The following is a 22665-nucleotide window of genomic DNA, read 5'->3' as shown; positions in this document are numbered from 1 at the left end:
TTTACCCCCTCCTCCAGGAAATAACACAATGGTAGCTTCCAAACTCTTTTGTCTCTGTGCTTGGCGTGTCACACAAGCCTGCCTAATCGCAATGTTTGGTGTGAGTAACTCAATACCCCTTTGCATGCTGTGGTAGTGAATGGACTGCATTGACACCTTGAAAACAAGCCTGGCATGGCATATAAAATCAGTAAATGGACAACTTTTATGCCTTGAAAACAGACCAAGCTCTGTTACCTGTAGCATGTTTTTATTGCAGGCAGTTGCAGTGTGTATGGTGCAAACTAAAGCAGTCCACATGCCATGAGACTGATAAACGTGAAATATGGGTGTTAGGAAGTACACCTTCATTCATGTAGCAGCTGCTACAGTCATGATTGAGTACTTCCTAACACCCAGTATTTCACGTTTATCAGTCTCATGGCATGTGGACTGCTTTTAGTTTACACCATACACACTGCAACTGTCATGACTGTTGCAAGTTTGTAATGCAGGCTGTCATTGGTGTACATGCTGGTAACAGTTGCTACTGTTGCAAACACCCCATGTAGCAACTTGAAGTTTAATGTGGACTTCACACTGTAGCAAATTGTTTCTGTGTGTGTTTGCTTACTGTGACAAGTCTATGCTGGCTTACCCCTGAAGCTCCCCCATACTGAAGGGCAGGGTTGTAGCCAGCCAGATATCATTTTCTGTCCCCACGATTTTGAATGGCTTTGGCACAGTGTCCTAGGGGGGTCGGGGGCATACTCCCAAGGAAAATTTTGAAATCTAGACCCTCTGAAATGCTATTTCCTGCATTTTGAGCGTTAAATTTTGCTCATAGAGGACGGAATGGGCAAAAATGTTTTCCTTCCCCAGCTGCAAAATTTCGTCAAAGGACAGAAGGACGGGTGCTGGCTACAACCCTGCACGAGGGGCCCCTGGCTTCACGACCGTCCTGAGAAAGAACACAATCTTTCGCAACATGTCCGATGACCTGGGGCTGACCCTCGTTCCCCCTTACATCAGGGATCCTTGGATGACATGGATGACATGACAGTGACAAGCTAAATTTAATGTTAACTGAAATGACAAGAAAAGATTCAAATACAATTCAAACTCTACAACTGGATAAAAAACGGATCTTAACTTTTTGCATATGATCCTAACAATTTAGTGGTTAAACCAGTATTTCTAGTATAGCTGTACATGTATGGAATTGTTCTGCTAGTTCATTCTAGTGACGCTGAAGAAGAGTGATGGGTGTAACTCGAAACGTCCGGAAGTAAAGATCCGTTTTTTATCCAGTTGTAGAGATTGAATTGTATTTGAATATTGCTTACCTGGATGTCTAACCTTCTTAAACGTGACAAGAACTGATAAATAAGTCTATCAAAGCAGCAAAACTTCAGGAGAATCCATTCAAACCTTTATTAGTTATTGGGTTAAGAATTACAGTAACAGTTACTGATGAAAACATAACCTCCTTACATAATATCACTAATACGCTGGACAGCACTTGTAACAAAAGTTCTCAAGTTATAAATTGGGTTAACTTTGCAGCTACTACTAGCTACGGCCGCGTGGCGCGTTGGTACACCCGATCCCTCGATCTCGGAAGTTAAGCAACGCGCGGTCCGAACAGTGCTTGGATGGGAGACCAACCAAGGACGTCCGGATTGCTGTAGCCTCACGAAGCTTTCCACGAAATCGTCTTCCGGGAGGGACGTAAAACGGGGGTCCCGTGCTCGAGGAGGTGCCTCGAACACGTTAAACAGCCTCATTACCCTACACATTGGGTACCTGCCTGTGGCACTGGCTGCAAAATACACCCGATATTATTATTATTATTATTATTACTACAGTTCTGTGCAATTTGAAGTAGTACGTCATTGCCATAAGAATGATTTATTTTTTTGCATCAATAGAATAACATTTATCTTTTGTATAATGAATTCAAAACAAATTTGAGGCACTATATATACTTTCAAGACCATTTTTTATGATTTCTGACTTTTCTTAAAGTGACATTTGTCAATAGCCTGACAGTATTTTATGTTTTTAATTACTTAAAGATTATCTCGCTCCAGATGTTATCTGTTCAGCTTATTGTTAATTTTGTTTACAGATTTCTCAATTAAACCAAATAAACAGTTATTACAAACAAACAAACAAACAGTTATTTTTACACAGATCCTTAATTGGTCTCCTAAAACTGTGCAGAGAATGACAGTAATGAAAATTATGATGTTAATGAATTCCAAAATGCAAGCCTTATTGATAGTCTGGAGTGACAAATGAGAGCTTACAGCTGTACAGTCACTTATTTCTACATGATATTTACTTAATATTCACAAACATGCTCAGATTTAACTGCAGACCTTAAAGCGTTCTTTTTGCTTTTATATTTTTTTGTATTTTATTGCTGATTGGACCTTAATATATGCATTGAACTGCAACATCACTAGTGAGGCTGTGACATGACTTGTTCATACACCCTTCTGGCTGGGTCTGTTATCACACTGGGGACTGGTGGAAACACAGGCAGCCTGTTCCTGTCAGTCTGCTGGGCCTTGTTGTAGTGCTGCAGGATTCTGTCCCTGTGGACAGATGGGTCCTGCTGGCCGTACAGGTAAACCAGGCGGTAATGAGACAGGGGTACCCAGGGATGGTCTGTAGGAGCTGTGTGGATGTAGTGGTGAAACTGCCTAATGGCCTGTGGGACAGACACATCTATGGAACACCATGCTGTGAAGTACAGGGTTGGCAAGTGGTCAGATTTGTGCATAAGGGCACTGGCAAAGGCAGACAGGGCTGGGGCTGGTTGTCTGGTGGTCATCCATATTGTATACCCTAAAGCACAGTACATGTAAGCCAGATGTTTGTACATGGGGTCTGTTTCTCCATGCTGTAGAACAATGTCGATCACATGGTTTATGGCCTGCTGTCGGCTGTGTCCAAGGGGAAGCTGCAGTGCCTGTATGAGCAGACAGGGGGTGCTGTCAGGGTTAGCCTGGAGCTGTGTGGAAGTGAGTTGATGTAACATAGCTCTGTCCAGGTGCAGCCAGGACTGGTCATACAGGATTGTATTAACAACATCAGGGTGCATATCCTCAATCAGCATGATCCCCTCCAGCAGATGCTCCACCCCTTTCCCCTCCTGGCCCCCCCCTGTGGTTACCATGGCAGCACCCTTTTCCAGACAGCTGTAGGCCTTGAGCCATGTCTGTGCAGTTGGTGAGTCCTTGTGCTGCAGTAGCCTGGCTCTCCGCCCCTTCAGTGGGCCCTCCTGTAGCTCAGCCTGCTGTGCAGTAGGTGTGGCCTGTGCTGGAGGCTGCTGGGGAAGTCTGGCTCCTTTAGCCTGGGATGGTCCAGCCTCCTCCTCCTCCTCCTCTACATCCTCCTGTGATGCAGCAGTAGAGACACCTGCTACAGAGGAGACATCCTCAGGTATCCCAGAATCCCCTGCTGCTGTGCTGACCTTGGGGGGAAGGAGATGAACATGCAGATTTAGTTACCTTTTAGTTTTCTTACTTCTAATTAAAACTGTCTTCAAACATCCTGTTTTGTTAAGTTTCCTACATTTATGTAAAGCAATCAAGACTTAGTGTGACTTCTCATAGAAATTTTTGTTTTGTTGGATCTTTAAAATTTCTTGAAAATAATCTTAGAATCAAGTTGTTTGAATATTAGCGTAAAACTTTTTACTCTAAAATGCAAGATAGTCATATTTCCTAGCAATAGGGTTGAATGTCTGGAATATATTCTTTTTGCCATATTGTTTAGACTTTGCTCTTTGAATATTGAGACCGTTTATGATATCCAATGCATGTAGTTCGTGATCAGGTACTGGGAGACTGTTTCCATATCTTCACACATATTTTATTAGACTGTGGCTTGCAATGAATACTAGCACCAGGTATCAGCCTACCTTTTCAGGCAACTCTGCCAGCCAGCCCAGAACTCTCTCCTCCCCCATCATCCCCATCAGTCCTGCTCCCCCCTCTGGCAGGTTTGGTAGCTCCCACTTCTCTACACTCACATCAATGGATGCCTCATAACCGACCTTCTGAAGTTCAGATTGGAGACAGGCCTTAAGGAAGGGGCCGTTCAGGATGGAGGTGAAGTATTGGTAGCCCAGCTGAGAGTAGAAGATGACAGGAACCAGGAGGGAGCCTTGCTGCACCCCCTCCCCCACCTGTGGGTCGGCTGGCTGGTCGGGGTTGTCGGGGTCCCTCCTCTCGATAGCCCTGCGGATTGCTGGCAGTGCAAGGTCAAGGTTCCCGAAGTAGAAGGCTGCTATTCCAAGTCCAATTCCAAGTCCTGCTGCCATCCCAACCCCAGCTGCCAAGTGCTGGTCGTAGATTCTGAGGACAGCACGACCCCACTCTAGCTCCAGTACTGGCCTGGGCTGTTGTACTACAGCTGGGGGTTGTGCTGCTGGTAACTGTACAGCTTGAGGTTGGCCAGGTGCAGGTTGCACAGCAGGTGGTTGTACAGGTGGAGGTTGTACAGCTTGAGGTTGCCCAGGTGCTTGTTGTACAGCAGGTGGTTGTAGAGCCAGTGGTTGTACAGGTGCAGGTTGTAGGGCTTGTGGTTGTACAGCAAGGGGGTGCCCAGCTTGAGGCTGTACAGGTGCAACCTGTACCACAGGAGGCTGCAAAGCAGGAGCTTGAGGTTGCATAGGTTGTGGTTGTCCTGCTGCAGCCTGCCCTTCCTGAGGGACTCCCTCTCTTCCTTGTTCTGCCATTCTTTAATGACTCAAATCCTACCAGATTTTGTTGAGAATAAACGATGCCAAGTGAACATGGACTTTGGTCAGACAAGGAGTCCTCACTGAGCATGTGCAGACTGCACTAAAGAATTATGGGAAAATGGCAAATTTTCTATCTTACAGACTGAGTTCAATAAGCATTTCAGATAATGATGTCAAGCTCAATAAATCTTGCATTTCGTTAATTTTGTATACGTAATTTTGTCTGGTCTTCAAACGTTAAATGTGTTTTGTAGGTCGAAGGTATAAGTGTTGTTGAAACAGGGCTAATCATTAACCACATCATGACGTAAAAGGCACGTACCTCAATGGGAAAGCAAACATCAACATGTCTGGCTTTTTTGGCAAGACCTACAAGGTGGAGCCTGTAGGTCATAGTTTCTGCTTGACATGGGTAGACTATATGCATGCAAAAGGACACTTTTTGGCAACATCTATTACTATTAGGTGTAGTCTGTTGTATTCATGTTTCTCTGCTCCAGTTTTCTCAATGTCATTGCAAGTTGAGAGAAATCTGCAGTTAGAAAGAAAGCTGCCAGGGAGCCCAAACTGAAGTCATGTCTTTATTTTGAGCCAAGGTCTGCTCACAAGCAACAAATTTAAACATTCACTCACGACTTTGTTTAGTTATTCTGTGTACAAATGAACCATTGACGGTGAAAACAGTCCTCTTCGTCTAGATACCTACAATAGCTTTTGCTAAAATTATGGCTGGTAACAAGAGCATAAAGTTATGAAATGCCTTGGCAGGTAATAACATTGTATGATTACCAATAAATTATTGGTCTTGGTAATCTGAACTGTTTGTCAAAATTGTGTTATCATAATCTGTTCTACATGATTGTACACTTTGTCTACTTATTAGACACACAACAGAATGGTTAACAATTTTTCAGCTTTGTCTGACTGACATTTTATGCATGTAGCTGCCTTCAGTTGTTATTTTATATGTTATGATTACTTGTGGATTGTCATACTTTAAATGTGATTTGCATCTATAGACTACAACAGCTTCAATGTTTGCTTTGGCTTACACTGGCAGAATGCTGATAGTTACATTGTAGTCCATAAGCTGTGAAAACAAAAAGAAGAAGTTTTATGCCTCCAGACCTCTGGTACAAATCCATGGTCCCGCCAAACTATGCAGAGAATGCCAGTACATGTCATTATAGTGATGATTAGGGCTGGGTATCGGTACAGCGTACCGGTACAAAACCGTTTTTTCTTATTGGACCGGTCCAGAAAAACCGGACCTGAAAAATTTAGGTGGACCGGATGTTGGACCGATTAGAAAATTAACAGATTATTTTATCAGGCATTCATACGTTTTGGCGCTTGCAGGTTGAAGAAAATAACAAGAGTGAAGTAGAGTCGAGTTTATATTAATTTCTACCACGTTTTACAGCCAATCGTACATGTGCAGTTAGCGTTGTGGGATTTTTAAACGCCATTCTAAGTCTAATACTCCACCAAACAGATTTTTTTTAGTGAAATGGACCATTGGTATGAGTCATACTGAATCAGGTCCAGGTTCAGGTCCGGACCTGGACCTGATCCTCTGGACCTGAACCGGACCTGGACCTGAATTTTCTGTACCGGTACCCAGCCCAAGTGATGATGATTTCTAGCCTATTTTAAAAAAGTCTGAAGTGAGCTCTGTGTACAGTTACATGATCTTTGATACTTTTCAAGAAATAAGTTTTAAAGTTTCAGCCATCATACATTGTGGTAGCTTGCCTAGCTATTTTTGACGTACTATGTGTTTTATTTATTTGTATTTTATCACTGATTGGTCCTTGCATTAAACTGCATGGTCACATGTCAATCTGTGCCATGACTTGTTTGTACACCCTCTTGGCTGACTCTGTTAGCCCCCTGGGGACTGGACCAACCCCAGGCAGCCTGTTCCTGTAAGTCTGCTGGGCCATGTTGTAGTGGTGCAGGATTCTGTCCATGTGGACAGATGGGTCCTGCAGGCCATACAGGGTAACCAGGTGGTAATGAGCCCAGTGCACCATGGAATGGTCTGTAGGAGCTGTGTGGATGTATTGGTGAAACTGCCTGATGGCCTGTGGGACAGACACAACCCTGGAACACCATGCTGTGTAGAACAGGGTTGGCAGGTGGTCAGATTTGTGCATAAGGGCACTGGCAAAGGCAGACAGGGCTGGGGCTGGTTGTCTGGTGGATTCCATTATTGTGTACCCTAAAGCACAGTATATGTGAGCCAGATGTTTGTACATGGGGTCTGTTTCTCCGTGCTGTAGAGCAATGTCGATCACATGGTTTATGGCCTGCTGTCGGGTGTGTCCATCATGAAGCTGCAGTGCCTGTATGAGCAGGCAGGGGGTGCTGTCAGGGTTAGCCTGGAGCTGTGTGGAAGTGAGTTGGTTTAACTTAGCTCTGTCCAGGTGCAGCCCGGTCTGGTCATACAGGATTGTATTAACATCATTGGGGTTCACATTCTCCATCAGTATGAACCCCTCCAGCAGGTGCTCCACCCCCTCCCCCTCCTGGTACCCCCCTGTGGTTACCATGGCAGCTCCCTTTTCCAGGTAGCTGCAGGCCTTGAGCCATGTCTGTGCAGTTGGTGAGTCCTTGTGCTGCAGTAGCCTGGCTCTCTGCCACTTCAGTGGGCCCTCCTGCAGCTCAGCCTGCTGTGCAGTAGGTGTGACCTGTGTAGTAGGTTTGACTTGTGCAGTAGGTTTGACCTGTGCTGGAGGCTGCTGGGGAAGTTTGGCTCGTTTAGCCTGTGATGGTCCAGCCTCCTCCTCTTCCTTTACGTCCTCCTCTACGTGTTCCTGTGATGCAGCAGTAGAGACACCTGCTACAGAGGAGACATCCTCAGGTATCCCAGAATCCCCTGCTGCTGTGCCAAGGAGGCTGACCTAAGGAGGGGGTGGGGGGTGGAAGAATACTGAACATCACAATTCTGCTATCTTTCCTGAAGTTTTTTTTCTCAGATTTTCAGCCATTCAAAAAAACTGATATCATGTTAAGATAGCAAAGAAAAAACACCCTTTCTTTTGCACAATAAATGTCAACTATCAAATATAATCACAATGAAAGCCTCAGTCTTCACACTTTGTTATAAGTGCAAAATGTGTTGATAATGCCATTGCAAATAAAGATAAAAGTTTATTGCAAATGGTGTGGGATACTTGCAGGTTTCAGACAAAGTATAAAAATCAAAGGTGTTTACTCTAGTCTTAAGTCTAGTAAAAGCTAACTCTAGGTCCTGGGTTATTGGGTATAAAAACATATGGACCAGATCAGTGTCAGGTTGTAGAGTTGAGAACCTATAAACTAGCAAACAGCAGTTAGTGCAGTTAGGCATCTCAACAAGCAGCCTAAAATATTATTCTGCCACTTCAGTATGTACATGTAGGTGTGAGTAAATTTTCTCAGTTTGTACCTTTTCTGGTATTTCTGCCAGCCAGTCCTGAACTCTAATCATCCCCATCAGCCCTGCTCCCCCCTCCGGCAGGTTTGGTAGCTCCCAATTCTCCACACTTACATCAATGGTTGTCTTATACCCGACCTTGTCAAGTTCTGTTTGGAGACAGGCCTTGAGGAAGGGGCCGTTCAGGATGGAGGTGAAGTATTGGTAGCCCAGTTGGGAGTAGAAGATGACAGGAACCAGGAGGGAGCCTTGCTGCACCCCCTCCCCCACCTGTGGGTCGGCTGGCTGGTCGGGGTTGTCGGGGTCCCTTCTCTCGATAGCCCTTCGGATTGCTGGCAGTGCAAGGTCAAGGTTTCCGAAGTAGAAGGCTGCAATGCCGATCCCAAAGCCAGCAGCAACCCCAACCCCTGCAGCCAAGCGCTCGTTGTAGATTCTGAGGACGACCCGCCCCCATTCTCTGGGCAGTTGTAGCTCCAGCTCTACTGCTGGGGGTTGTACAGCAGGTGGTTGTACAGGGGCAGGTTGTACAGCAGGTGGTTGTACAGGTTGTGGTTGTTCTGCTCCCTGTCTTCCTTGTTCAGCCATTTTTTGCACACTCAAATCTTGCAACTTGCTTGTAAGGAAACTGGGACAAGTCCAAGTGTCTGGCAGGTAAAATGGCAGCCTATCCCCTTATGCAGAATGTGACCAGACCAGTTCTGGCCTTTGGGTGTGTTTTCATGACGTGATACACAGGCCGGCTTCCCCACTATTGTTAACAGCGAAACAAGAATCCCTCCAACAGTTAGCTTGGTTATACTTCTGCCTTAATGTAAGCTGCAGTTATCACAAACCATTTAGGATGTTGATTTACACCTTTTACTGGTATAAGTGAGCTGTGAGTGCGTCAGTGTATTGATGATTTGTGGTTTTGTTTGTTTTATCAAGGAAAGTTTTACCAGTGTTGAATGAGTAGGATAACCTGTTAAAGTTATACCACAGTGAGTCTGTGTCTGTGACCAAGCCTTTTATACACCACCCTAACATTGCCTATACACCACCCTAATAACTGCCAGCACTACTGTGACCACCTTATGTTTGGTTTAGGGCCTTGGTATTCCCAAAGGTAGTGAATCGCTGCTTTTATTGCTAGAAGAATAAAGAAATTCAGATACTTTCCCCCCCTGGAAGTCATGTGGTATCTCCCAGCATTGTTGTGTTCATTGCCTCAGGCTTGTGGCTCTACACTAGTGTTGACTGTGAATATTTTAAAGGCATGACTGACTCTGAAATATTCGCCATGTTTTATATACACAGTAAGCTTTCACTACAAACTCATTGCACTGCAAAGTTTAACATAACATGTGCCTTGTTGTGCAAATTGCTGTAGTTGTTTCACCTTTAACTCAAAGACAACACAATTGTTTTTTTTAATATTTGCGTTGCCCATTAATTCAAACTCTGTGAGCTGAAATGAACTGGCAGTAATGTTTGGCACACTGTGACATTTCAAGGATTGTTGATCATTATGAAAACTGAGACAACATGAATGACTGTAGCCTGTTTGTGTTAACGCTGCTTCACCTTTATCTGAGGGTAACCTATATTCGTTGTTTGTTAGAAAAAACGTATTTAGGGATATGAAGTCGACGAACGGTGGTTTCAAATCGAAAAATATTTTGAAAATATTGCAAATTTGGAACCACAGTCTGCAGACTTAATACTCCTAAATGTGTTGTTTTTGAAGACAACGGATAAAGATCACCCCACGGATAAAGGTGAACTAGCATTACATTTTGTCACCTGCATGTTGAGTATCATACTGTATCATATTTCCAGTTCAATAGACTCCAGGACCTGTATGTGGCAAGTTCTACTTTAAGTAATAATTTAATTGTGGCTTACTTTGCAACACTCCCTGTGGCTAGATTAGTCTCGGCATGTAGCAGTTATCTTAGAAACCTGTGACTAATGTAATTTGCACTCGGATTGCTACATTGTGTATTTTATACTCTTTGGTACACTGATGTATGTCATGTACTGTAGTAAGAAGGAACCCCCCTCCCCCATGTTAACCTCATAACATTACAAACTTTAAGGTTATGCCAAAGGGTGGTTATATACTGGCTTCTTGATACAGATACAGACACAGAAATGTCATGGAGGTTAAGGCCATGCATATGTGTTGTGATAACAATAGTGGCAAACAGGGTCATTCAGATGATTTTGCAAGATGATAGTACTGTTAATATTTAGAATAAGACTTTTTTTTTCAAGTTTTAAGCTCAGGCTAAGTCAATTTGATTGGTTGGTTCTCGTATTTTTAAAAAGTTATGCTTAACTAGAAAAACCTTAATGAAAATAAAGCTTGAGGACAAGGGTCATGTCTTGGTGTACTCAGTATTAAACAATAAAAACTATATTAAACTATAGATAAAGTAATTAAACTGTCATAGAGTATGTAATAGTACAGCTTTTTCTTTGTTTTTATGATGTTTGCTTGCTTTATTTTCCACTTGACATGCCTGAGAACCAAAAAATGAAATTTATGTGGCCTCACCTAGTACCTGATTTAACTATTGATGGAAATTGAGTTCTATTGCTCAACAATTGCACAAGGTACATGGTAGCAGATAACAGCAATCATATGGTATTAAGAGGCTGCATACAGAACAACAAAGTATTATCGATAACAGTACAGTCATGTATGAGTGATCAGGTCTCACATTAGGAATACAGTTACTGTAGAAAGAAACTAACTTACGTCTACTAGACAAATATATGAGTTGAGCATGATACCTGTATATGGAAAATATCATTCTGTGTTCCAGTAAGGGAGATGTGTGTTTTGGTTTTAATATTTTAAAACTGCTTCTCTCTTTTTACTGTAGGTAGGACATTTTATAACAAAGTGGAATTCATCTTCGATATTTTCATGACATGTAGGACACAGTCTCTGGGTATTGAAAAATATGCAACAGTTACTGGCCTTTTGATAACTGGGTCAATATTATTTCAATCTGGTTCTTGACTTAAGTACAGAGCCAGAGAAGAATTGGCTGAGACATAAAATGGACATTCTTGTCCTTAGTGCTGAACAACCATCAGCCCCCCTCCCTCCATTAAACTCTTTTCACTGATAGTCATTGACATCACTAAATTGGATAGCATTTCTGATAAGAGAATTATGTACAGATCTGAAGCCTAAGAAGAAATGTCTTACAAAAGTAAATTTTTGGCCTTGGTGCTGAATCACGATCTAGACCCGCATTAAACTCCATTATAACTAATACTCATTGACATCAATAAATTGGATAGCATTTCTAAGAGAATTATGTACATCATCTAGAGCCTAAGAAGAAAAGACTGACAAGAGTAAATTCTTGGCCTTGGTGCTGAACAACCATCAGTACCCCCCTCCCCCATTAAACTCTTTTCACTGATAGTCATTGACATCACTAAATTGTATAGCATTTCTGATAAGAGGATTATGTACATCATCTAGAGCCTAAGAGGAAATGACTGACAACAGTAAATTCTTGGCCTTGGTGCTGAATCACCATCAATACCCCAATTAAACTCATTTCACTAATTAATACTCATTGACATCAATAAATTGGATTGCATTTCTGAGAAGAGAATTATGTACAGATCTGAAGCCTAAGAAGAAATGTCTTACAAAAGTAAATTTTTGGCCTTGGTGCTGAATCACGATCTAGACCCGCATTAAACTCCTTTATAATTAATACTCATTGACATCAATAAGTTGGATCGCATTTCTAAGAGAATTATGTACATCATCTAGAGCCTAAGAAGAAATGGCTGACAACAGGAAATTTTTGGCCTTGGTGCTGAACGAACATCAGTACCTCCCACTAAACTCCTTTCACTGATAGTCATTGACATCACTAAATTGGATTCAATTTCTGAAAAAAATCACTAAGCACCTGACTCCTAGTATTAATTGACATAACTAAGTTGGATCACATTTGATTATACTAAGTTATGGCCATGATCTGGTAAATTCTTTTATTTTGGACACCCAAACTACAAAACTAGTCACACTGTTTAATGTACTTTTGACCGTACATAAAATGGTATCCAGCAGCTTCTTCCTGTGTGATCACTCATGCATGCGGAAAGAAAGGCCGGCTGTGTTCTTTTTGTTTTTACACACCCGTGGGCTCAAGATCAGTGCAGGTTGACAGGAAGCTGCACTTTGAAATAAAGCTGCTAGGGACCCCAAACAGTTACTGTAGTCATGTCTTTATTCAGCAAAGGTTTGTTAGCATGCAAAAATCATGAAAATCCTGTAACAACTTTTCGTGTTTTTTTTATTGTAATTATAACCCAACACCATTGAAAACACAATTTCCTTAGGTAAACACAAAACATACATCATTAGATTTATAAAATACCTGTCAGCTATAAATGGCATACATGAATTTGTAATTTAGGAATAAATCATTGTCATAGTGATTTGAAATGTGTGACAAGATCACACCTTCAAGGTCTTTTTAACTCAAATTGTACACAAAGTACCTTTAGTTTGCTTGACTACTAAGGCAAGTTATTAGATTATGCTACATGTAAATCATTGTACAAAGTCTAGTATTTACTACATCACAATTCAGTATTATAATGATTATTATTACACCTTTGTAGTCAGAGTGCTAGTTTCCCACGGCAGTTTGCCATACATTGTACTATCATAATATATTTTGTCTACAATACTAACTTCCAACTAGTAGACTCTATTATGCTCTGAATATTTTGAGCCCTGCAAACCATGCAAAATGATGTTTTGAATTAATCTTTTAGAAACTGTCACTCATCATGACGTAACCTCCTCCATAGAAGCACATAGTTATGTACAACAACCTGCAGCTATTTTTTATTCTAAATGTGATACTTAAGTCAAACTACAAAATGTGATCTGAAATGCTTTTTAATTACAAGCTTAGTTTAAGATTTCTCCATACAAGCCTCTAGGTATTTGTTCCATAGTAATATTTCAGACACTGCTTTTACTTTTAGTTTTAAGTGCATGATTCCTAACTTGGGTGATATTTCTTTTAACAATTATCTCTTTTAACAATTATAATCTATGATTACAAAGTTACATCTATTCTAAAAGATTTGTACAAAGTTATTGTACAGTGAATCTAAGTCCTGTATTGCTTTAGTTGTAATTTCACAATGATTGGTAACATGTCTTGCCTGCTTTTGTATGTTTTAATTTTATGTACCAGATTTGGTACTGAACTGTGTGGTCACGTGTGAGTCTGTTCCATGACTTGTTCATACACCCTCCTGGCTGCGTCTGTTAGCCCACTAAGGACTGATGGAAACACAGGCAGCCTGTTCCTGTCAGCCTGCTGGGCCATGTTGTAGTGGTGCAGGATTCTGTCCCTGTGGACAGATGGGTCCTGCTGGCCGTACAGGGTAACCAGGCGGTAATGAGCCCCGGGCACTGCAGGATGGTCTGTAGGAGCTGTGTGGATGTAGTGCTGAAACTGCCTGATGGCCTGTGGGACAGACACATCCATGGAACACCATGCTGTGTAGTACAGGGTTAGCAGGTGGTCAGATTTGTGCATTAGGGCACTGGCACAAGCAGATAAGGCTGAGGCTGGTTGTCTGGTGGTTTGCCATATTGTAAGTCCTAAAGCACAGTATATGTAAGCCAGATGTTTGTACATGGGGTCTGTTTCTCCATGCTGTAGAACAATGTCGATCACATGGTTTATGGCCTGCTGTCGAATGTGTCCATCGGAAAGCTGCAGTGCCTGTATGAGCAGACAGGGGGTGCTGTCAGGGTTAGCCTGGAGCTGTGTGGAAGTGAGCTGATGTAACTTAGCTCTGTCCAGGTGCAGCCAGGACTGGCCATACAGGATTAGATTAACAACATCAGGTGTCACATGCTCCATCAGCATGATCCCCTCCAGCAGGTGCTCCACCCCCTCCTGGTACCCCCCTGTGGTTACCATGGCAGCCCCCTTTTCCAGACAGCTGTAGGCCTTGAGCCGTGTCTGTGCAGTTGGTGAGTCCTTGTGCTGCAGTAGCCTGGCTCTCCGCCCCTTTAGTGGGCCCTCCTGTAGCTCAGCCTGCTGTGCAGTAGGTGTGGCCTGTGCTGGAGGCTGCTGGGGAAGTCCAGCCTGTGATGGTCCAGCCTCCTCCTCCTCCCCTACATCCTCCTGTGATGCAACAGTGTAGACACCTGCTACAGAGGAGACATCCTCAGGTATTCCAGAATCCCCTGCTGCTGTGCTAAGGAGGCTGACCTAGAGTGATGACAAATAAAACAAAAGCATGTACAATATTCAAAACATTTGCAGCAACTCTACTCGACCAGGATGTACATTTTGTAGATAGAGCATTCAGTTTAGTCATCAACTTTCATTATGATGGGATTTTTATGTTCAAACTATGTCTACCCGATCCATTACTTACTATCATAGTTGGATAAATGTTTTCTAATCAGAAACTTCTGCATCTTTCTTTGAACTGTATAATTTTTATTATGCCTCCTCAAGTGCCTGATACAGTCAAACCTGCCCTAGCGACCACCTCTTCTCAGCGACCACCTGGCCATTTCGACCGCTTTTTCTCGGTCCCGATTTATTTTCCCATTGACGTAAGCATTAAGCGACCTTTTCTCAACGACCACCTGGCCAACGCGACCGCGACCGGCCCAAATTGGGACCCATAACGACCGCATCATTTTCAAAATTGAGGTTTTCATCGATTTTTTATGATAACTAGCGCGATTTTGTGCCGAAATCGGCCAATTTGCGTCGGATTTTGGGGTTAAATTTACAGTTTACAGTGTGCGTGTTGTATTTGACATTAAAGACCTCGCTTCTTTGCGTGCGTGCAGTGTGCTTGTTATTTGGCATTAAACACAACGGAAACCATTTATACTTTGCATCGGGCATGTTTTGAGTCGATACTCTTCTCAGCGACCACCTGTCCAAATCGACCGTTTTTTTCTGGTCCCCCGGGTGGTCGTCTTGGGCAGGTTTGACTGTATTTATATTTCAGCCATACCATGGTGAAATATATTGTGTTCGTAATGTTTCTTTCTTTCTTTCTCCTGTCAAATCTTCAAATCGAATCAACTCCGCCATTTTTTAACCGATTGACTTGAAATTTGGCACAAAGGTAGAGTAAGCCAATACCCCCAGGTGTTGTTTTTTTTCTTCATTTTTTCCATATCTGTCTTTAAAATGATTTTATTGAGGTTTTTGTCAATTTTTATGTATATTTCGGGCTCCTGTACCCTGGTATTACAGCTGAATGACATGAAATTTTGGTACAGAGGTGCCTTGATCATATGCTCACCTAGATTCAATAAAAGTTTTGGCATACGGTACAACAAAATGCTTAATTTTGCGATTTTTTGCCATTTTTTTACCAAAAAAGGACATTTTTGGCTCCTGTAGCCTCGTTTTACAACCAAATGATCTGAAATTTAGTATAAAAGTGCCCTTCAATTATGTGCACATAAATTCAATAAAAGTTTTCCCATACGGTACAACAAAATGCTTAATTTTGCGATTTTATGGCCATTTTTTTTACAAAATTTTGACATTTTTGGCTCCTGTTCCCTCAATTTACAACCTAATGACCCGTAAATTGGTAAAGGGTCCTCTAGATATCTATTCAAATGACCCATGTATAATTTTTGGCATGGACAACTTTAAAATGATATATTTGGGATTTTTTTGGTCATTTTCCAATGGCCAAAGGGGTCAACGACCTCAAGGCCTATTGTTGCATGAGGGAGATGGCTGAAATATGCTGTATTTGCTCTCAAGCAAATGTTGGCCTTTCTAGTATCATATATCTTAATACAAAATTAATGTATCATGTTTTTATATATTTTGTAGGGAAAATAGGTGACGAAAATCAACACTATGTCAGGACTTTAACCTGTTTTTCTATAAGTTCATTCTAAGATTCAGATTGAACATGAATCAACATTAGAAACCAAACTGGTCCAAGGATATTTGTACCTTTTCTGGAAGTTCAGCCAGCCAGCCCAGAACTCTCTCCTCTCCCATCATCCCCATCAGTCCTGCTCCCCCCTCTGGCAGGTTTGGCAGCTCCCACTTCTCCACAGTTACGTCAATGGGTGCCTCATACCCGACCTTCGCGAGTTCAGCTTGAAGACAGGCCTTAAGGAAGGGGCCGTTCAGGATGGAGGTGAAGTATTGGTAGCCCAGCTGGGAGTAGAAGATGACAGGAACCAGGAGGGAACCTTCTCGCACCCCCTCCCCCACCTGTGGGTCGGCTGGCTGGTCGGGGTTGTCGGGGTCCCTCCTCTCGATAGCCCTGCGGATTGCTGGCAGTGCAAGGTCAAGGTTCCCAAAGTAGAAGGCTGCAATGCCGATCCCAAAGCCAGCAGCAACCCCAACCCCTGCAGCCAAGTGCTCGTTGTAGATTCTGAGGACGACCCGCCCCCATTCTCTGGGCAGCTGTAGCTCTAGCTCTACTGCTGGGGGTTGTACAGCAGGTGGTTGTACAGGTTGTGGTTGTTCTGCTTCCTCTCTTCCTTGTTCAGCCATTCTTTGTACACTCAAATCTTGCAACAAGTTTGTAAGGAAACTGGGACAAGTCCAAGTGTCTGGCAGGTAAAATGGTTGCCTATGCCATTATGCAGAATGTGACCAGACCAGTTCTGGCCTTTGGGTGTGTTTTCATGACGTGTTACATGTACAGGCCAGCTATCCCACTACATGTTAACAGGGAAACAAGAGTCCCTCCAACAGTTAGCTTGATTATACTTCTGCTTTAATGTAAGCTACAGTTATCACAAACCCTTTAGGATGTTGATTTATACCTTTAACTATTATAAGTGAGCTGTGAGTTCATCAGTGTGTTGATGACTTGTGTTTTTTGTTTGTTTTATCAAGGAAAGTTTTACCAGTGTTGAATGAGTAGGATAACCTGTTAAAGTTATACCACAGTGAATCTGTGACTGTGACCAAGCTTTTCATACACTACCTTAACATTGCCTATACACCACCCTAATAACTACCAGAACTACTGTGAACACCTTATGTCTGGTTTAGGGCCTTGGTATTCCCAAAGGTAGTGAAGCGCTGCTTTTATTGCTAGAAGAATACAGAAATTCAGATACTTTCCCCCCCTGGAAGTCATGTGGTATCTCCCAGCATTGTTGTGTTCATTGCCTCAGGCTTGTGGCTCTACATTGTTGACTGAATATTTTAAAGGCATGACTGACTCTGAAATATTCATAATGTTTTATATACACAGTAAGCTTTCACTACAAACTCATTGCGCTGCAAAGTTTAATTTAACATGTGCCTTGTGTTGCAATGCTGTAGTTGTTTCACCTTTAAGTCAAAGAGAACATAATTTTTTTATATTTGCCTTGCCCATAAATTCAAACTCTGTGAGCTGAAATGAACTGGCAGTAATGTTTGGCACACTGTGACATTTGAAGGATTGTTGATCATTATGAAAACTGATACAATATGAATGACTGTAGCCTGTTTGTGCTACATTTTGTCACCTGCATGTTGAGTATCAAACAGTATCATATTTCCAGCCCAGTAAATTCCTGTATGTCACAAGTTTATTAATGATGTAATCATGTCTTAATTTGCAACACTCCCTGTGGCAAGTTTGGTCTAAGCAGTTTTCTTCAGACATCTGTGACTAATGTACTTTGCACCCAGATTACTATACTCTAATTGCTACACTAAACTGTATCATATGCTGTCTAGCAAGCAGGAACCCCCTCCCCCATGTTTACCTCATAACATTTCAAAGCTTACGCCAAAGGGCGGTTGTACTGGCTTCATTGATACAGACACAGAAAGGTCACTGAGGTTAAGGCCATGCGTTGTGATAACAATGGTGGCAAACGGTGTCATTTAGATGGTTTTGCAAGACTATAGTACGCTTAATATTTGGAATTATATACTTTTTTTTTCAACTTTTAAGCACCTGACTCCTATAAGTATTAATTGACATAACTGATTTGGATCGCATTTAGCTATACTAGTTATGGCCATGATCTGGTAAATTCTTTTATTTTGGACACCCAAACTACAAAACTAGTCCAGGGCTCGAAATACCACTACTAGTATGAAGGTTAGTGCAGGTAAAATTGGAGCTGTGCAGGTATTTCTAATGTCTGCCTGCACCTAACCTGCACTGGTCCATGTACTGAGTTTCATACATAAATATCACATGACACCGGTGTATCATGTGGATTGAATGTATAAAGTATATAAAGATAAAAGATAAACTATAAAAGAAAAATATAGCAATGGTCCCTGATCAATTTTAGTATGATCCATACTTCCTAAATTCAGAGTGGTGCAGGTAAAATTTGTCTGGTGCAGGTAATGCAGGTATGCAGAAAAAAGTATTTCGAGCTCTGTAGTCATACTGTTTAATGTACTTTTGACCGCACATAAAATGGTATCCAGCAGCTTCTTTCTGTGTGATCACTCATGCATGCAGAAGGAAAGGCCCGGCTGTGTTCTTTCTATTTCTACACAGCAGTGGGCTCAAGATCAGTGCAGGTTGACAGGAAGCTGCAGTTTGAAGGAAAGCTGCTAGGGAGCCCAAACAGTTACTGTAGTCATGTCTTTATTCAGCAAAGGTCTGTGAACATACAAAAATTATGAAAATCTGGTAACAACTTTTTATTTTTTTTTGGTGGTAATTACAACCCAACACCATTGAAAACAGAGTCTCCTTAGGTAAACACAAAACATACATCATTAGATTTATAAAATACCTGTCAGCTATAAATGGTAGATGAATTTGTAATTTAGGAATAAATCATTGTCATTGTGATTTGAAATGTGTGATAAGATCACACCTTCAAGGTCTTTTCAACCCTGATACACTGTACAATGTACACAATGAAAGTACCTTAAGTTTGGCTTTGACTAGGCTTGCCAAGTTACATTTTGTATGTCTTCTGATGTTAAGTATCATTAATGGCTGCAATAACAATGGTGATTACGTACATGTACATCACATGCATCTCTGAAATGAAAGCTCTTTATCAATCAAAATCTCTGATGACAGAGTTACATGTATTTTAAAGATTATTACACACATTATTACAGTGAATCTAAGTGTTACAGTGTAGTGCTTTTAGTAATTTCACAACAGCTGGTCATGTCTTGCCAGCTTTTGTCTTTTATATATATGTTGTATGTACCAGATTTGCTACACTGAACAGTGTTGTCACTTGTGAGGCTGTGCCATGACTTGTTCATACACCCTCCTGGCTGGGTCTGTTACCCAACTGGGGACTGGACCAACCCCAGGCAGCCAGTTCCTGTCAGTCTGCTGGGCCATGTTGTAGTGGTGCAGGATCCTGTCCATGTGGACAGATGGGTCCTGCTGGCCGTACAGGGTAACCAGGTGGTAATGAGCATAGGGCACCCAGCGATGGTCTGTAGGCGCTGTGTGTATGTAGTGGTGAAACTGCCTGATAGTCTGTGGGACAGACACATCCATGGAACACCATGCTGTGTAGTACAGGGTTGGCAGGTGGTCAGATTTGTGCATAAGGGCACTGGCATAGGCAGACAGGGCTGGGGCTGGCTGTCTGGTGGTCACCCATGTTGTATAGCCTAAAGCACAGTATATGTAAGCCAGATGTTTGTACATGGGGTCTGTTTCTCCATGCTGTAGAACAACGTCGATCACATGGTTTATGGCCTGCTGTCGGCTGTGTCCATAGGGAAGCTGCAGTGCCTGTATGAGCAGACAGGGGGTGCTGTCAGGGTTAGCCTGGAGCTGTGTGGAAGTGAGTTGATGTAGCTTAGCTCTGTCCAGGTGCAGCCAGGACTGGCCATACAGGATTGTATTAACATCACCAGGGCTCACATACTCCGTCAGCATGATCCCCCCCAGCAGGTGCTCCACCCCCTCCCCCTCCTGGTACCCCCCTGTGGTTACCATGGCAGCTCCCTTTTCCAGACAGCTGTAGGCCTTGAGACAGCTCTGTGCAGTTGGTGAGTCCTTGTGCTGCAGTAGCCTGGCTCTCCGCCCCTTCAGTGGGCCCTCCTGTAGCTCAGCCTGCTGTGCAGTAGGTGTGGCCTGTGCTGGAGGCTGCTGGGGAAGTCTGGCTCGTTTAGCCTGGGATGGTCCAGCCTCCTCCTCCTCCTCCTCCTCCTCTACATCCTCCTGTGATGCAGCAGTAGAGACACCTGCTACAGAGGAGACATCCTCAGGTATCCCAGAATCCCCTGCTGCTGTGCTAAGTAGACTGACCTGAAGTGATAAAATTAAAAGATAAGAGAAAAGCTGTTTGCACAATGTTCAAAACATTTTCAGCTGAACTCATGTGCCAGGAAATAGAGCATTTCAGTTTAGTCACCAACTATAGGCTTAAATTGACGTGTGTACTAATTGTCTACCCAACCCATGACTGACAGTTCTCTCAAAGTTGGATATAGATATTTTCTGATCAGAAACTTCAGCAAACTTCTTTGAACTGTATATGCCTCCTCATTCAAAATGATATTCAAAATTAATGTATCATGTTTTTATATATTTTGTAGGGAAAATAGGTGACAAAAATCAACACTTTGTCAGGACTTTAACCTGTTTTTCTATAAGTTTATTCTAAGATATCAAATGCAACATTGTATTGTATAGATTTGTTTATCAAAATCCATATTCCTTAAAAAAAAATTTCAGATTGAACATGAATCAACATTAGAAACCAAACTGGTCCCAGGATATTTGTACCTTTTCTGGAAGTTCTGCCAGCCAGCCCAGCACTCTCTCCTCCCCCATCATCCCCATCAGGGGTCCTGCTCCCCCCTCCGGCAGGTTTGGTAGCTCCCACTTCTCTGCACTTACATCGATGAATTCCTTATATCCGACCCTCTCCAAATCAGCTTGGATGCAGGCCTTAAGGAAGGGGCCGTTCAGGATGGAGGTGAAGTATTGGTAGCCCAGCTGGGAGTAGAAGATGACAGGAACCAGGAGGGAGTCCACCTCTGCCTCCAACCCCACCTGTGGGTCGGCTGGCTGGTCGGGGTTGTCGGGGTCCCTCCTCTCAACAGCCCTACGGACAGCCAGCATGGTCAGGGCCTTGTTGGCCAGGTAGAACGCACCTATCCCACCAAGGCCAATTCCACCAATACCAATGGCTGCAGCCACCCATGGGTTGTTGATGCGTAAGCTGACCCGTCCCCACTCTTTTGCACACTCTACTGCAGCTTCCTTTCCCCACTCTGCCAACACTTCTAAAGCAGGTTGTGCTGCAGCCTGTCCTGCTTGAGCAAATTGTTCAGCCATTCTAAGAGCGGTTACAGTCCTCTTGCAGACACACCCTGGTAAATTCTGCTCTGAACAATGTGACAAGTCCAAGTGTCTGGCAGGTACAGGTAAAATGGTGGCCTATTCCATCATGCAAAATGTGACCAGACCAGTTCTTGCCTTTGGGTGTGTTTTCATGACGTGCTACACAGGCAGACTGTCCCACTACATGTTAACAGGGAAACAAGAATCCCTCCAACAGTTAGCTTGATTATTCTTCTGCTTTAATGTAAGCTGTTATTGTCATAAACCATTTAGAATGTTGATTTACACCTGTACCTGTTATAAGTGAGCTGTGAGTATGTCAGTGTATTGATGATTTGTGGTTTTGTTTGTTTTATCAAGGAAAGTTTTACCAGTGTTGAATGAGTAGTATAACCTGTTTAAGTTATACCACGGTGAGTCTGTGACTGTGACCAAGCTTTTCATACACCACCTTAACATTGCCTCATAATACACCACCCTAACAACTACCAGAACTACTGTGACCACCTTATGTTTGGTTTAGGGCCTTGGTATTCCCAAAGGTAGTGAAGCGCTGCTTTTATTGCTAGAAGAATGCAGAAATTCAGATACTTTCACCCCCTGGAAGCCATGTGGTATCTCCCAGCATTGTTGTGTTCATTGCCTCAGGCTTGAGGCTCTACAGTGTTGACTGTGACTATTTGAAAGGCATGACTGACTCTGAAATATTCGCCATGTTTTATATACACAGTAAGCTTTCACTACAAACTCATTGCACTGCAAAGTTTAACATGACGTAAGCCTTGTGTTGCAATGCATTACTGTAGTTGTTTCACCTTTAGCTCAAAGACAACACAATTTTTTTATATTGTCTTGCCCTGAAAATCAAACTCTGTGAGCTGAAATGAACTGGCAGTAATGTTTGGCACACTGTGACATTTCAAGGATTGTTGAGCATTACGAAAACTGAGAAAATATGAATGACTTTAGCCTGTTTGTGCTACGTTTTGTCACCTACATGTTGAGTATCATACTGTATCATATTTCCAGTCTAATAAACTCCAGTATGTGGCAAGTTTTGCTAGTAATAATTTAATCGTGCCTTACTTTGCAACACTCCCAGTGGCAAGTTTGGTCTTGGCATGTAGCAGTTGTCTTAGAAAGCTGTGACTAATGTAGTTTGCACTCGGATTGCTACATTGTGTATTTTATACTCTTTGGTACACTGATGTAT

At 42.6% G+C, this 22665-nt stretch overlaps 2 protein-coding genes across 3 annotated transcripts; both read right to left on the bottom strand.

Moving 5' to 3' along the window:
* Positions 1 to 2268: 2268 nt before the first annotated feature.
* On the bottom strand, positions 2269 to 16775 carry LOC118423867. Of its 2 annotated transcripts, none has more exons than XM_035832160.1 (2): positions 16157 to 16775; positions 2269 to 3463 (listed from the first exon to the last, which is right to left on the bottom strand). In XM_035832160.1, exons 1-2 carry the CDS (start codon positions 16706 to 16708, stop codon positions 2447 to 2449), a joined length of 1569 nt encoding a protein of 522 aa, XP_035688053.1. In that variant the 5' UTR covers positions 16709 to 16775; the 3' UTR covers positions 2269 to 2446. The 2 variants fall into 2 exon arrangements, with proteins under 2 accessions (XP_035688053.1, XP_035688051.1); XM_035832158.1 differs by lacking the exon at positions 16157 to 16775 and adding an exon at positions 3914 to 4815 and having other exon boundaries at positions 2275 to 3463.
* A 2601-nt stretch (positions 16776 to 19376) lies between these two features.
* On the bottom strand, positions 19377 to 21571 carry LOC118425116. The gene is made up of 2 exons (XM_035833933.1): positions 20892 to 21571; positions 19377 to 20411 (listed from the first exon to the last, which is right to left on the bottom strand). Exons 1-2 carry the CDS (start codon positions 21444 to 21446, stop codon positions 19377 to 19379), a joined length of 1590 nt encoding a protein of 529 aa, XP_035689826.1. The 5' UTR covers positions 21447 to 21571.
* Positions 21572 to 22665: the final 1094 nt, after the last annotated feature.

The sequence above is a fragment of the Branchiostoma floridae genome, chromosome 10, assembly GCF_000003815.2.
Source record: "Branchiostoma floridae strain S238N-H82 chromosome 10, Bfl_VNyyK, whole genome shotgun sequence".
In the NCBI taxonomy this organism is placed as follows: domain Eukaryota; kingdom Metazoa; phylum Chordata; class Leptocardii; order Amphioxiformes; family Branchiostomatidae; genus Branchiostoma; species Branchiostoma floridae.
The sequence above is the reverse complement of the archived record's forward strand: the minus strand, read 5'-3'. Positions and strand labels throughout refer to the sequence as shown.

Bases quoted from the DNA above. Each gene is read 5' to 3' on its own strand.
- LOC118425116 (XM_035833933.1), bottom strand. From the start codon at position 21,446: ATGGCTGAACAATTTGCTCAAGCAGGACAGGCTGCAGCACAACCTGCT. The intron at 20,412-20,891 runs GTACAAATATCC...TTATCACTTCAG, and splicing joins TGGCAGAACTTCCAGAAAAG to GTCAGTCTACTTAGCACAGC.
- LOC118423867 (XM_035832158.1), bottom strand. From the start codon at position 4,732: ATGGCAGAACAAGGAAGAGAGGGAGTCCCTCAGGAAGGGCAGGCTGCA. The intron at 3,464-3,913 runs GTAGGCTGATAC...CTTCCCCCCAAG, and splicing joins TGGCAGAGTTGCCTGAAAAG to GTCAGCACAGCAGCAGGGGA.